The 14,431-nt window shown below is 39.4% G+C and overlaps 1 protein-coding gene across 3 annotated transcripts in view; it reads left to right on the top strand.

Annotated features, from left to right (window-relative positions):
* LOC100163144 (putative inorganic phosphate cotransporter) overlaps window positions 1-14,431 on the top strand; it is an 88,470-nt gene that overhangs the window by 25,490 nt on the left and 48,549 nt on the right. Inside the window, exons 1-2 of one of the 3 annotated variants that reach the window (XM_029488403.1) lie at window positions 4,751-5,542; window positions 13,874-14,395. The exons of 1 other annotated variant lie outside the window; for it this stretch is intronic. In XM_029488403.1, the coding sequence (XP_029344263.1) occupies window positions 13,972-14,395 (424 nt within the window). In that variant the 5' untranslated portion in view covers window positions 4,751-5,542; window positions 13,874-13,971. Of the gene's footprint in view, window positions 1-4,750; window positions 5,545-13,850; window positions 14,396-14,431 lie in introns of those variants that run through there. One more of the 3 variants, XM_003243869.4, reaches the window with a different exon arrangement.

The following is a 14,431-nucleotide window of genomic DNA, read 5'->3' as shown; positions in this document are numbered from 1 at the left end:
TCCTCGACACTAACCAAGGCGCATAATATTACGTTAGTAATAATAATAGTTATTTTTGGAGATTTGCTTTGCTCTAGAGAATTGTTTAATTAATATTTTTCAGTCCACACGAACCACGTTTTATGTAAAATGTTGAAAATTCGTTAAATTATTATATTAATATATACCTACCAATTTGCAGTCGATTCTCACTACCGTGGTACCACATACCGCTATCGATGTATCTTTTTCACCTTCGTGTCAACGGTGTTTATTCTACAATAAATTAGATTCATTTGTCGGCATCACATTGTATGATGTATTGATGTGATATTTTGTTTAATACATTTCAATTATACAATTATGATTACACGGCGTTATGAATAGGCTATTTAGGTGCACCTCTTTCAAGGGTTCATTTTTCCGGTATCTTATAAATCATAATTTTATTAGATATTATTATTCTTATTATTATTATTATTATTTTTATTGAATAAATTTGTAAGTAAATAGGTTTTTACAATAAGTATATTTTGGCTGCTAGTGTATAACCATCGTTGTATAAAATGAATAGAGAAATCTAATTTCACATCTGAGACTATCATCACTACTGTCACCCTGAGGCTTGAGAAGAGGAGATCACTACACTGATTCCGCTTAAGTTATGGAGGGGGGAGAGAGAGAGAGAACCTTGAATGGATTCAGCAGAGAATTTTATCAATGAGTGGATTTCTGTTATTTCAAAGACAGTGTTTTGATGATTTTTAGATAATATTGTTAGTCTGATAAATTATCGTATTTATATTTTATAGGGTAGTTTATTGATTTTGCCTATGAGAATTAGTAAATCCATAGCAGTATTTTGTATTAAAGCGATGCAAAATTTATCTACAACCTAGGTTGACTGGGTAGATGTATCGTATGAGAAGGAAAAAAGTATAAGCAGGGCACAAATAATATAGAATTTAGCAATGTACTTTAAATTGTGGAAAAATATTAATTCAATTGAAAATTATTATTATTATTTAACTTCAAACGTCAGATGTCTGGAATTGTTTTGTTGGCTAACCACTACCACGGTGGTATCCTTATTACCTGTTCATTCGATACACACTTATCTGTTGTGGTTCAAACGATTTCACCGGAATCCATCTAGTGCCCATCAGGGAACAATCTACTTTGCTTTAAATAGACGCGGCAACATTATGATTAAACATTTTATAATTTCTTCTCAAATCAATGACTATGGCACTATGCTTTTTAAGTTTAATTAAAAATTGTATGGTATGAAATTAAACGTCTTCTTCCCCACATACCTCTATTCCCTTTGAGTCTCATTTTTGTATCTCGACTGTCTACTATATACTACCGCATAACTATACTATTGCAATACTACACAATTGCAATACCGATAAATGTATAAAGTCTTAGCAGGTTCATGCTGCAAAATGATTCGTTTACATGTGTTTTTTTTATCTTACGAATCGGCAAACATATCGATTGGTAGAATGTTTGCAAATTTGCAAGATACCAGGTGTATACTAATATATAAGGTGAACAATACATTGTATTATTGTTTCTTGATAACGATCTATAAGTTATAATTATATCATGTTATACAGGTGGATTCACCAGCAAGCACACTTTCTGGCCATTTTTCCCCTTTGATATAGTATTTATTCAAACTCTGATTTTTGAAATTTAAAAGTGTTCCTATAATACCTATAACACCTACATATACTCAAAGATTATATTTTCAAAAACTCAGATTTTCGATCTCTGGTAAGATAAGTAAACGGTGTAATAATAAATCCAAATAATTGAATACGGTATTTGGCTTTAAGTGTACTTAAAATTGCAAAAAATTAAATTCAATTAAATTATTTTATGAAAGGGAAAAAATGGAGATGAGCATGCTCAGTGAATCACACATACGTTTGCTCCGAATTGGCGAGGACGTATATGAACGTATGATCACGATGACGGACGTCTTGGCACGCACTCGAATACCGAATATTCATAAATATCATAATACATTTATTTGTTCAAATAACGCACCGTCTATACTTAGGTTACGAACACCGCCGGAGTACGGTGTGTGACAAACAATCCATACAGTGTTATAGGTTAGATATTCATATTTAGGATATGTTCTCATTGGGAGGGGTTATATAAATGTTTTGTTAGTATATATAACCTACCTACGTGAATATATGTAAACAGAAAACCTTACGCGTAATAAATATAAGGTTTTTTTTTCGATTTGTTTAATGGATGCGAACTTTACTTTATGTCTTTCTGGAGTTTCGCCGTATACGAGGTGGGTATACTTGTACATTCTGCAGGTGACATAGATAAATTATTACTTTGAACGTTTGTGTGATGTGACTGTAGTCACAATTGTCCAGACGAAATTGCAATATAATATCGTATTTTCATTATTCAGAGACGTATTTAGGATAACACTTTTTAAACTAATATAATATTTTATGATCGTGGCTTATAATTTTTATCGAAAATTCCGTCACACACACACACACACACACACACACACACACACACACACACACACACATCGACGATTCGGAGAACGGATTGATCGAGAATAGAACGAGAAAAAGAGCCAGGCGGAGATCGTGGTTTTTTTAAAATACAGACTGACCGGCGTCAAAAAATATCATGGCTATCCGTGGTTGTCGAACTTGCACCGCGGTCGAGGTGACCAACTTTACACGGCTGTCGTGGCGATTGCCGTCCATCTGATTTAAGTTAATGCCGGCGTTATATTCCTCCCGTATATAGGTAACAACATTTTGGTAACACGTTACTTACAAACTCAATATAATGTACCGTACCGTACCAATATAATGTATTTATACAACTCCACGTGTCACGAGATGGTGGAGACCTGCGTGCTATTTCCCGTCAGTCAGAGTCATAAAAATATGAAAACGGTAACAACTAAACGACTGATTATCATCCAGCCGTCTTTGATTACCTTAATTGTTTTCGTCCAGTGAGGTTATATACGTTTCCCGCGAATCGATTGTCACATTTTTGCGTTTTTATCGTCACTTTGGGTCCTATGAAAGGCGTCGAACGTTCACCGAAGATTGTAATATACAATCCGAAGCTGACGCGTCAACGTAAAAGACATGACGTACCTATTTTGCGTCTTATGCGTACATGTCATGACGTGATTATTGCCTATTTAGTTATTCACAAGCCCTTTGTTGTGTGCATGGACAGACATCATAATATTATACTGTATACGTTTCTGCTACCGTTATTTGATTCGCTAAATACCAGTTATACATGAATTCGTAATTTATATTATAATATTATTATGCGATGTGTGCGCGTATTATAGTGTTAGATGAGTTGGTAATGTTCGAGTGAATATTTTCAATGAAACACGCGGTTCACGCTCGGCTTGTGGACTTTTTATGGGAACAATTACATATAGAATTAAACTTAATAAAATATGTATACCTAATTTAACCAATTATTAAACGGGGTTGCTTATGCAAAAAGTATTAAGTATATGACTACGTCATTATGCATGTACGGGTAAAAAAAGTTTTACGGTCAGAACGTCGATGAAGAATGTTTCATAAAAAAAAAAAAAAGATCATCTGCAGAAACCGCAGTTTATCGTTGACGTGAAATACCACAATGATTGTATATCACGTGATAGCTACGCAAATTTCCATTTTATCGGTGAAAATCACTCAACGTCCGTGGGGACAATAGTTGAATTAAAACATTCACCTCGCATCTTCCCCCCTTCTCCAGTACCCCCCCCCCCCCCACAACGAAAAAGGTGTAAAAATCACGCGAATACCGTTCTCCAGCCGATATAATAATATGTGTAATATGAGTATATTATGGATTACCGTCGGCGCGCGCGATGCGAATAATATTATTATAAATTTTTTTTTTTGTTCGTTGTCCGCGCCAAACTCGCGCGGGAGTCGTGTTGTGAGCCGGCGGAGGTGGTACACGAATTTCCATTAAAATCCCATTACACCTCGGCCGACGGTGTTGGTTTAGTGGTGGTGGGGGAGGTGTTTTGCCGTGTGCGGTGTGGTGTATACGACGGAGATGAGCGGACGCGCACCTCCTTACACGCACAATCAGTGGCGGTGGTTGAGGCGGTGGTGACTGTCTGACGATGGCTCTGGCGGTGAGCACACACTGCACGCTCACGCTTAACCTCACGTGTGAGATGCCTCTTAAAATCAAAAAAAAGCACACGTGCTCGTCATCGACACGCGGCGATGACAGTGAAATCAATCCGACGCCCCGTTTCTTACTGAACTAGTTATGTTCACTTAATATCACAATATATTTCATACCGACCTATACGGATTTCGCTGCACCATAAATAAATAAATAACAAAAACCATATAACGCGATGTATGGTTGTGTGTGTATATGTGTGTGTGTGCAGCGTTGGCTCGGTGGTATATATACGCGTATTAAAGTATAGGTGTCGGCCGGCGGCGTGTGGAACAAGCGTCGCCGCTGTCGGCGACAGACACGCGAGGCCACACACACCGGTACATGCATTACGGCAGCTCCGGCGTGGGCGGCGGCTGCGGCGGGCTGGTAGTGTACGTGTGCGTGTGCGTGTGTGTGCGCGCCGGCCGCCGATCGATACGCCGGCAGCACGCAAGCGCCGCCGGGGCCGCGCGGCGGCCGAGCGTCGACGGCGGCCGCGCACCGGCGACCAGACAGCCACTGCTGCAGCGAGCAGTCCGTCGCGGCCCTGTGCGCTACACCACCGTTACACGCCGAGCCCCCACCCCACCGCACGCCTATCCGCCGGCCAGCCGAAAACGTTCGCAGACAGACCGTCCGCCGTCGCTGTCGCGCGTCGCACACACACAACCGTTGCTGTCGAGCGGCGGCTCCCGCGCTCGTCCACCGCCACCGCGACCGGCAAGCGCGCGCGCGCGCTCGCTCGCTCGCCCCCGTCCGCGGGGCAGCATCATCGGAGCACCACCAGCGGGCGGGCAGGAACGTCAAGCCAGCAGCCGCCGCCGCCGCCGACCAACCAACCAACGACAGCGGTGTCGTCGTCGTCGTTGCCATCGTCGTGTACGCTTCGCGCGCGCAGTGTCCCTCTGGCCGTCGTCGTCGTCGTTGTCCGCGTCGTCTTCGCGTCCGCGTCGTCGTTTCCGAATTTTCGTCCGACCGACGTCGCGTGTGTCGTCGCGTGTGGCGGGCGCGCCGCCCGCTCGCTTATCGCCCGTCCTCTACCGTGCAGCAGTCGAGTGCAGCCGGCCGACGACACTGACAACCTTTTTTCGCGCCGTGCCGCCGTCGACGCGCAGACATGTGCTCGCGCCGCAGTGGTCTGTGCCGGTCCGAGAGTCTGCCGCTGCTGCTTACCGCCACGGTTGACGTCTGCATCGGATGCCCGGCTCGACGGTCTGACGTTCTGTTGTCCTGTTGAACAAGCGGACCAGGTTGTGTCGTCGTTACTCGGCGGTACTCCGTATACCGTTGCGCATACCAACACTCGATAAGACCAACGGCCGTTTTTCCGTCCAAGCACGTGTGAGTCGTTTTTATCTTCCTCTCTCCTCTATTTCTCTCTCTATCTCACCCTCTAACTCCTTACTTATCACATAACCCTTCCCACGTCATATCATATCATATTATTATTATCATTATTATTATTATGTGTTTTTACTATATCGTTGTTATACGGCACAACCGGCACGCGCCACGTATTATCGCGTATCTATATATCATTTATATTATAATATTTATATAATACATACCTATGTATAACGTATAAATGTATAATATACACACGCCCAGCCCGCTCAAATCGATCGTCTCGCCAGTTTTTCCTTTTATTTTTATTATATTTTGCGTCTTGTTTGCTTTTTGCCTGCGGTGTTTCCGTTTAAACACGTTTGGGAAGATATTATATAGTACCTCGCGCGGTGTTAATATGATAATATTATACTTAGCGTGTATAAAGTTAACCTTCGCCGTAGGTAGGTATACTAACGCGTACTAAATATTTGTATTAGACACGTTTTGTGCACTTAGTGCACTATATTGTAATGTTTGCCCGCGTAGAGGTGGCACTTTATAGGTACATAATATACGATAATGTGCTATATGATAATAAGAATATGTACTAGGACCTACCTATACATAAATAACGTATGAGTTGCAGAACTACATTAGTCGTAGTCGTTTTCGTTGTTGTTGTTGTGTGGTTATGATGTTTTTATTGTTGTTGCTGTTGTTGTCGTTTTGTCAAAGTTCTTTCGGAGGAGTATTTTTTTTTATTTTTTTTGTACCACTCTTTAACGTATGGGTTTGGTTTTGTTGCACTAAATACGAGACTTTGTGAACCCAACGGGGCGAAACTCAAAAGATCACGTTTCGCAGAGAAAAAAATATATAAAATAAAATCCTCGGATTGTCTACACGCGCGCGTTTTCGTCGAGCGACATAATAATATATAGCTACACACCGTCGTTTCCGGCGTCTTTACGACCCGGTACACGTCGCAGTAAAAAAAAAAAAACACGTTTACCGCCCCGAATCTGAGACTCCGTATAGTCAGGTTATTATACTATTTTAATCGTTTGGAATCGCTCGTGTACAACTCATTTTCGTTTAAAAACGTTTACAATATCAGTATATAGTGTAGGTATTTAGATATACATCATAATATGTTTGAACACATCCTTCCGACGGGCGCACGATGATTTAACGTAGAAAATTGAACACTTGCCAAGTGTAAACAATTCACCTGCTAAATAACTACACTCGTTCGTCTTATTTATTTATTTATTTTTTCCAGTACAACAAAGATATTATGGTTGGTATCAAAGCGATTTTTTCCTTCGCTTTCCTTGTATTTTTTCCACATTTTTTTTTTTCTGTTATAGAAATTGTTCGGATATACACATAGAACGCTATCGCTCACAACTATTTTTTGTTTTTTTTTCTCGCGCTCTTACAAAAAGAAAACTCTTTTGTCGTATACACTGTGCACATTGTTTTCTAGAAAATTACTTAGGTGTAATGTTAATGGACGCAACACCTACCAACCGTTATTCAAGAGAATATTTCATACTGGCCGTTGTTATCCGAACAATGAGCCAATTAATTTACCAGCATTTGTTACAATTATTTTCATACCTAACGCATTTAACACGTAACCGAAATTCCTGAATAGTAACATTATGTATAGGTACAGTGGCTGCGATTCGTTTGTATCTTGCAAAACAGTATTTTAAATATATATTGCTTATGTAATAAATAATAATTTGCATTTATTTTAATATACTTGCATACATTTATGAGCTTGTTTAAAAAAGTTATTTTCATCACATGTAATTATTCTATAAATATACAATGACAAAGTATTTTCAGTGTGAAAAATAATAAAGTACAGTTTAGTTTGTATAGACTGTTACTTAGTAAATCATTTTACTTAAACATATTTTTATAAATCTTTCCCGATATGACGCGTTTCACGAATAATTATTGTGAAATTCTCTACGCTTCTCTTTTTGATGGTACTTTCGATATATATTTTTACGAGAAGCTCATAAAGTAACAAATAAATTACTTACGTCACGCAACTAAGGTTTTTAAAAGTAGATCTAACATCTAAAGCGCTGTTTAATTCTGAAAAAGCTCAAAAGTTTTTATTTCAAGGTTGATATGTTTCCTTAACTCAACATTTCGTCAACTAAACTAATATTTTATTCATATTGTTAAAGTTGCTTTTAAAATAATTTGCATTTATTCAGGTCTTTTCAAAAAAAAAAAAAAAAAACACGTTTGATATGTTATAATATTATGATTATCTACGAGGGGAAATAAATGTTTAAATTTAAGCTTCAAACTGATATATTTTAGTGTTTTTGATATTTTACAATATAAAATTATTCATAAAATCAGTAATTATGAATTTTAATTACACAAATGTATAATTATATTTGATTAGCTACTCTCAATATATTCATTAATATATACATAAATATAAAATATCTATATGCATTAAACATATCGTTTGTTTTACTCTCTAAGACACTATACGAATTCTGTTTACTTGCATTCCGGAAAGGAAGGGACACAAAAGCAAAGTTATTATTTGTTTTAATCCTTTGGAGAAGTTGTATTTTCAATAGACACATTGTTGTGGACTTTGGCACTACTAAATTTAACTTAACAAGTAAAGTTTTACGAAAATGCTGTGTTATTATTCCTTATTAATATAATAGACGTTTTATTTCCGAATAATAGTCAAATGTATTGTGTAATACTATCATCTATATTTTTGCGTAGGGCTTTGATAATGCCATTATGCGTGTTTTGTGTTCACAACATCGGTATCGTGTTATTGTTATTATTTTATATTTTTTTTGTTGTGTTTGTGTAAGTTTAACAACGGGGAGGATTTAACACTGGGATTATTTCAATCGAATACGTGTTTTAGAGATGTGCTCAAACACGTTGTTGCATCATGGTGTATAGTATTAGTCTTTTTGGATGATGTTATTATTTATACCGTCGACGTGACTATGATATTATTATGGTGCGTGCTTACCTATACGATTTGCGTACACAACAAATTATTCACAGTGATTGAGTGTTTTAGTGTGTGCACTTTATTATGTATACACAAAGTATATAGCTGGTGGCTGTGTAAGTGTGTGTGTATGTATTGTTTATACCTTTTTTCTTTATTTTTGGAACATTTTCACGGGAAGTATACATTATCTGTAAACGATTGACGTATCCACGTATTGATTTTCGCGACCCGGCGGGACCTCGACGACGGATCGTATTATATTATTACATATATATATATTTATATGAGTTATCTATATACATGTATGTATGTATTGTATAATCATTAGGGGAGATCGAACAGATTTTAACACGCTTAGTCTGTGTCTGGTCTGCGAAACTCGTGACAAAAATACGACTGTAATACGAAAATAACACGTGCACGTCGTATATAATAGGCGAAGGGGAGTGAACAGAATAGTGTCAATTGGCACCGCGACTTCGGTGCATGCGAAAAAATGAGTTTACACAGACACGGGTGAGAGGGGATGCACATCCCCGACGCATCCATCATATAAATACATCAGAGTCCCCGTGATCTGGTCCTGCACCGGCTCGGCGTTTGGTATTGTGATCTCATTTTTCGCCTTTCCATTTTGTTCTACAAATCTCGTCCGTCAACGCCTTCGACGAGCCGCAGTCGTTCGCGTAAAAATTGTTTCCATAATCATAGGTATGTTCCCTCGAATTCCCCAAAAATACCTCCATGGTAATATTATTATCGATGTAGATACCGGTTGCGGTATCTTCGTTATAAAATTCTCCATAACGATTAAAACCACTGTGGTATAACATGGTACCACCTGCCTATATTATGTCAGTAGAACCGGGTCTCCGAATATTAATAGCGTGACGAACATTTCGGACGGTCACAGCCGGGTCACGGCTTTTACGTACATAATGCAATGTTTGCTGTGTAAAAATATGAAGGTAATATACGACGTTTCATTACGCTGTGCGTCACAGATGAATATTATTGGTTGGTACCTATATAATAATGATAATATCTCCTATACGGTCGATTCGCGACGATTCATGTCTATAGTCGCGACTATTATTATAATTATAGGTATATGTTATCTACCAGTATAACATTATGATTACCGCGTCCGTGGCGTTGAACTGCGTGCTTTTCGGTTTCGAGGTCATAAATCTTTGCACATGACGGTCAAACACACAATACAATTTTGTGACACTCACTCTCACACACACACACTGTTAAAAAACATTATGCCGTAGGTACGCTGCGCGTCGCTCGCTCTCGGGAATCGCAATAGGTTTTTTTGCGTTTTAAATATATTTAATTACCATGGCGGGCGCGTACCACCGCGGTACATGCGGCGGCGATCGCGAGGCGCAGGACGTATATACCTGCTATGCAAATCGTGCGATTTGGAACGCGAGCACGGAGAAAACGAGCGATGGTGTAGGAGAAGGAAAAAACAACACCCCGCAACCACGCACGGTCTGGTCGTACCTAACTATAATATTATATTATAATATATTATTATGGCTCACGTTACAATATCACATTAACCCGTTCGCGTTTTACGGTCGCAGAGCTTCAGGTCAGGGAAGAGAGGGGGGGGGAGGAGAGAGAGATTTCGGTCGATAACGAAACCGAAAAGCTCGAGCGGAAATCAAATTTCGGTTCGAACTCGCGCCGTGTATTGCGGCAGCTGCCTGGCAGCCGCCGGCGGGCGCACGCGAAAGTTTCGCCTGTCCGTCAAACGATCCGACCGATTTCAAAAGCTTTTGTTTGCGATAATGTGCAATATTATAACGAATTAATGTACTGACCAGGCGGTATGCCGCACGTCACGGCTCGTGACCTTACCTCACGTTAGGTAATTATATATATATATCACGTCGTCCGATAAAATTTCGTTCCAGCCATAAAATTGTATAAAATAGTTTTTTTCGAGGGAGAGAGAAACCGCTTTGAACGCCCTCCGACAATGGCTAATTACACCTATACGCGCGCTTTTGTGTCGAAAAGCTCTCGGCCCTGCAAACACAATATATTATCCAGTTTTTTTTTGTTTTTTTTTTGTTATCCTGAATCCATCCCTACAACCCTCCGCCGCGGTCTTGCCCGGAACTGTTTTGTTTTCTTGAGCGTCAGACTGGTGAAATTTAATTGCGTTTCACCGTTGCACTCCGTGTACCTCGTTAACTACCTACTGCAGGGCGGGTTCCCCGCTGTACCTATATACGATACAATAATAATATATCTCTAACGTTTGTTTTGTCTCGGACGTGTTCTTTTTTTCCGCAAAGGGTCAACTTCGCCGTGTGCTGTGCACAAATAATCGCATCCGGAGCGAGAGATTTTTATTCTCTGCGGGCCGGTAGGGCCTTGCACGCCCATAAGCAGAGCTAGTTTTGATAAGTTTAAGTTTAGATATGATAGAGCGAAGGCCTATATAGTAAAAATAATTCAATATCACTTTTTCACCGTATCACGGTAATTTCCATAGGTACAGAATAATATTTTATATTTACCTATGGCGTGGTTAACACACAATACAGTATACGACGTAATATTATATTTGAGCATATATGCTTCTGAATATTTGTAATGGCGTTTTTGTTTTAGTTTTCCCACCTATACGATGTTAAATATTTGAGCGAGTAATTCGATTTAATTGGATTTGTAGTTTGCACACTACTAATCCATGTAGTAAATGTGACCTAATTAGAGCACTGTTTGTCTAACATGTATAATACTCACAACGGTTTTGTGTCATATTTAAATTTAATTTTACCAAATTTAAAATCGTTATTATCACGCAATCAAAAAGTTTGTTGCCGGCCAAAATACAAATACGCTGAGAGTGAACGCAGTTGTTGAACGGTGAATGTACATTTATAATAATAAATGCACTGAATAATATTATTATGCTGTTACGTTTTCAAAAAATTTTATTTAAACGAGACTGTAATATTGTACTTACATCGCAACTTAATAAATGTTGCGAAAAAAAAATTATACACCGACTATGACATCAAATGACGCAACTAAAAGTTACGAAATAAAAATAGAAAATGGCGTCGATTTATTCTTACTCGTATTCGATTTTCGCGTACGATTTTATATTTACCGCTGTGCAAATAATTGTGTTCGTTATTTTACCAAACTATATTTAACACCTGGTCGTGTAAAAACGATTCTGTTATATTCCCAGGTATTAAATTTATAAAAAAAAACAATTATAGAAATATTCCGAGGAGACTTTGATTCGGTCTTTTTTTCATTAAATTCATATTTTCACGATGAATCAAAACTTAATGTCGTGTGTATAATGGGTAGATTAGTTGATTTGCGATAAACGATTAATAAATAATATTTTTAAGTGTGCGTGACTATTTTGTGACCATATCGCGTATCCATATTCCATATACCCATATACTTACGCAACATGGGCAGACTGGCCCACTGATCTACTTTCCTGTAGTATATTAGGCCCTTGTACTACTGGGACACGGGGCCCTTAATTATAAGCGCTAAGGAGCCCTAATTAAAGGGTAGCACATCCTAAATCTTTAATATCTTCAACTGTAATTTCCGAATTTTATAATAATTTATAATTTGAAAAAATACTATAAATCGATACCCCTTGATAATATATTATTGGTGTAATTACAGTTGAAATTATGTTATTTTTATGGTAAAAAAACTCATTTTTCCTTTGAATTTTTCTGAATATGGGGCCGTCTACAATAGGAGGTTAATAGGATTTTACAGGCCCAGTCCGCCCCTGTAGCACCGCGTATAATCTAAAATCGTTGAAAGCTGCAATGATGTACAACTACGCGATTCGGTGGCGTTGATGATGATGATATAATAATAATATTACCGCGACGTTTTGCGCGCTCTCTAATCGTCAATTCCGCCGTGGAATTACCGTCAGAGCAATTATCGCATATTGCGCAATAATTAGCGACATCAGAATGCGAATTTGAATTTCCCGATGATGTTGGAGCGTGTGTGTTTTGTATGTCATATGAGCATACCATGAAGTAGTGAATGCACATATTATATATATATATTATATTTATCGATACCTATATAGGTAATATATGTACACGTTTTGTAGTCAATCGAAAATTCCCAGCGCGCGTTGTGCCGTATAAAAACATTGATTAAATATTATTATGATGATAATAATAATATTATGACGTGATATCTTATTTTAGTAGTATTGCAGTAGTATAATATTGATTGTAATTATTGTAGTGTGTGCGATATTAATAATATGTGTGTGTATGTGTGGTGCGCGTATAACTTTAATATGTGTAACCAGTACACGTCGTCCGCAAAGAGTTAACTACGTAGGTATACATTTTATAGGTATATCGTGCTGCAGGTACATAATATCGGACTACTGCTATATTATATTATATTATATTGTAGTGGTCGAATGCACGTCACCATTCCCCAGCTGTGGAATTTGCATTGGAAAACAGGGTGCGGTAATAAATACGTGGCAAACGAGTAGTTGTGTCACGATGGAAATTTAATCAGAGTTTAACAAACGTGTACGACTTGAAATAATATAATATTAATTCATCGCTGCATTTTCTGTGCTGCAGTTTATTTTGTAGTTTTTCGAATTCCCACGACATCTGTCACTATATATTATTATAATAACATACCTACGAAGATTGGCGGTTTACGGACTGGGTAGTGCAACTTACAATCGAGTGTAGACATACAATTAAAAAATCAATATTATTTCAAAAAACTCGTGGAAAAAATTATTGTATGCGTCGCGTATTATAATAATTTGTCCTCGTCGAGTCAATTCTCAGGCGACTTCAATGACGGCGTGTCCGTAGTAAACTCATGCGAATTCGACCGAAGTTGTTGTGCGCGCACTGATATGACACACACATACATATTATTACAAAAATATATAAATAGGCGGACGCACTAGTTTTTTATCGGTATATCTTTATGATTTTAAAAAACAAAACAATTTACATTTAAAAAGTTTGAGGAACTCGCATAAGTTTTTTGGTTTTGTGTTAAAATGCCGGCGTTTAAAGTTTAGACCACGCGGTGGTGCGAAGAGTTCTTTTTTCAAAATCACAAAAACCTACCGAAAAAAACGTGTGGCCGGCTCAAATTGATCCGGAACGGCCACGATCTGTTACTATAAAATGCGTGTGTACATACGCACATATATATTATTGTATCAGCCGTTGGGCATTTCCGCGTCTATAGACAACGGTGTGGCCCATGTTGACAGATTGTGTGGTGTGTATACTATAGACAGCGCTGCAGTGTACAGCGACGGCGGGTTGATGACCAATGCGCTGTGACGGATTCGGCGGAAGGAGCTGGCCATCGTCTGGCGGCGGTCCACGCTGATGTCCGGCCGCAGATGGGATGGAGGCGGCGGCCGCGGGATAGAGTCCGAGGAGGAGGAGGCCGGTGTCGGCCTCATGTCCGGCGTGCACGTCGCCGTCCGTCACCGCCGGGACGTCGTTGTCGAGGAGGAGGAGGAGGAGTCGTCGTTCGGCGGCCGGGCGCCCGTTGGATACGGTGGCGGCGGCGGCGGTTCAGGTGGCTGTGGCCGCGGTGGAAGTGGCGTTAGCGGCGGTGGTGGCGTCGGCAGCGGAAGTGGCGGCGGGTGTCCCGGGCCGTCGTCGTCGTCGTCCTCGTCCGCGTGCTGCCCCAACAACCGGACTTCCGGCGCCAAGCACGTGCTCGTTTGGAACCAACCGGAACTGGAAGATCTGACGGCCGCGGACAACCACAACGGGTACAGTCACCGGCCCGTGCCGGCCAAAGGTATAAAATCATCGAACGTCCTTTATATGTACCTGA

Source organism: Acyrthosiphon pisum, chromosome A1 (genome assembly GCF_005508785.2).
Source record: "Acyrthosiphon pisum isolate AL4f chromosome A1, pea_aphid_22Mar2018_4r6ur, whole genome shotgun sequence".
In the NCBI taxonomy this organism is placed as follows: Eukaryota; Metazoa; Arthropoda; class Insecta; order Hemiptera; family Aphididae; genus Acyrthosiphon; species Acyrthosiphon pisum.
The sequence above is the reverse complement of the archived record's forward strand: the minus strand, read 5'-3'. Positions and strand labels throughout refer to the sequence as shown.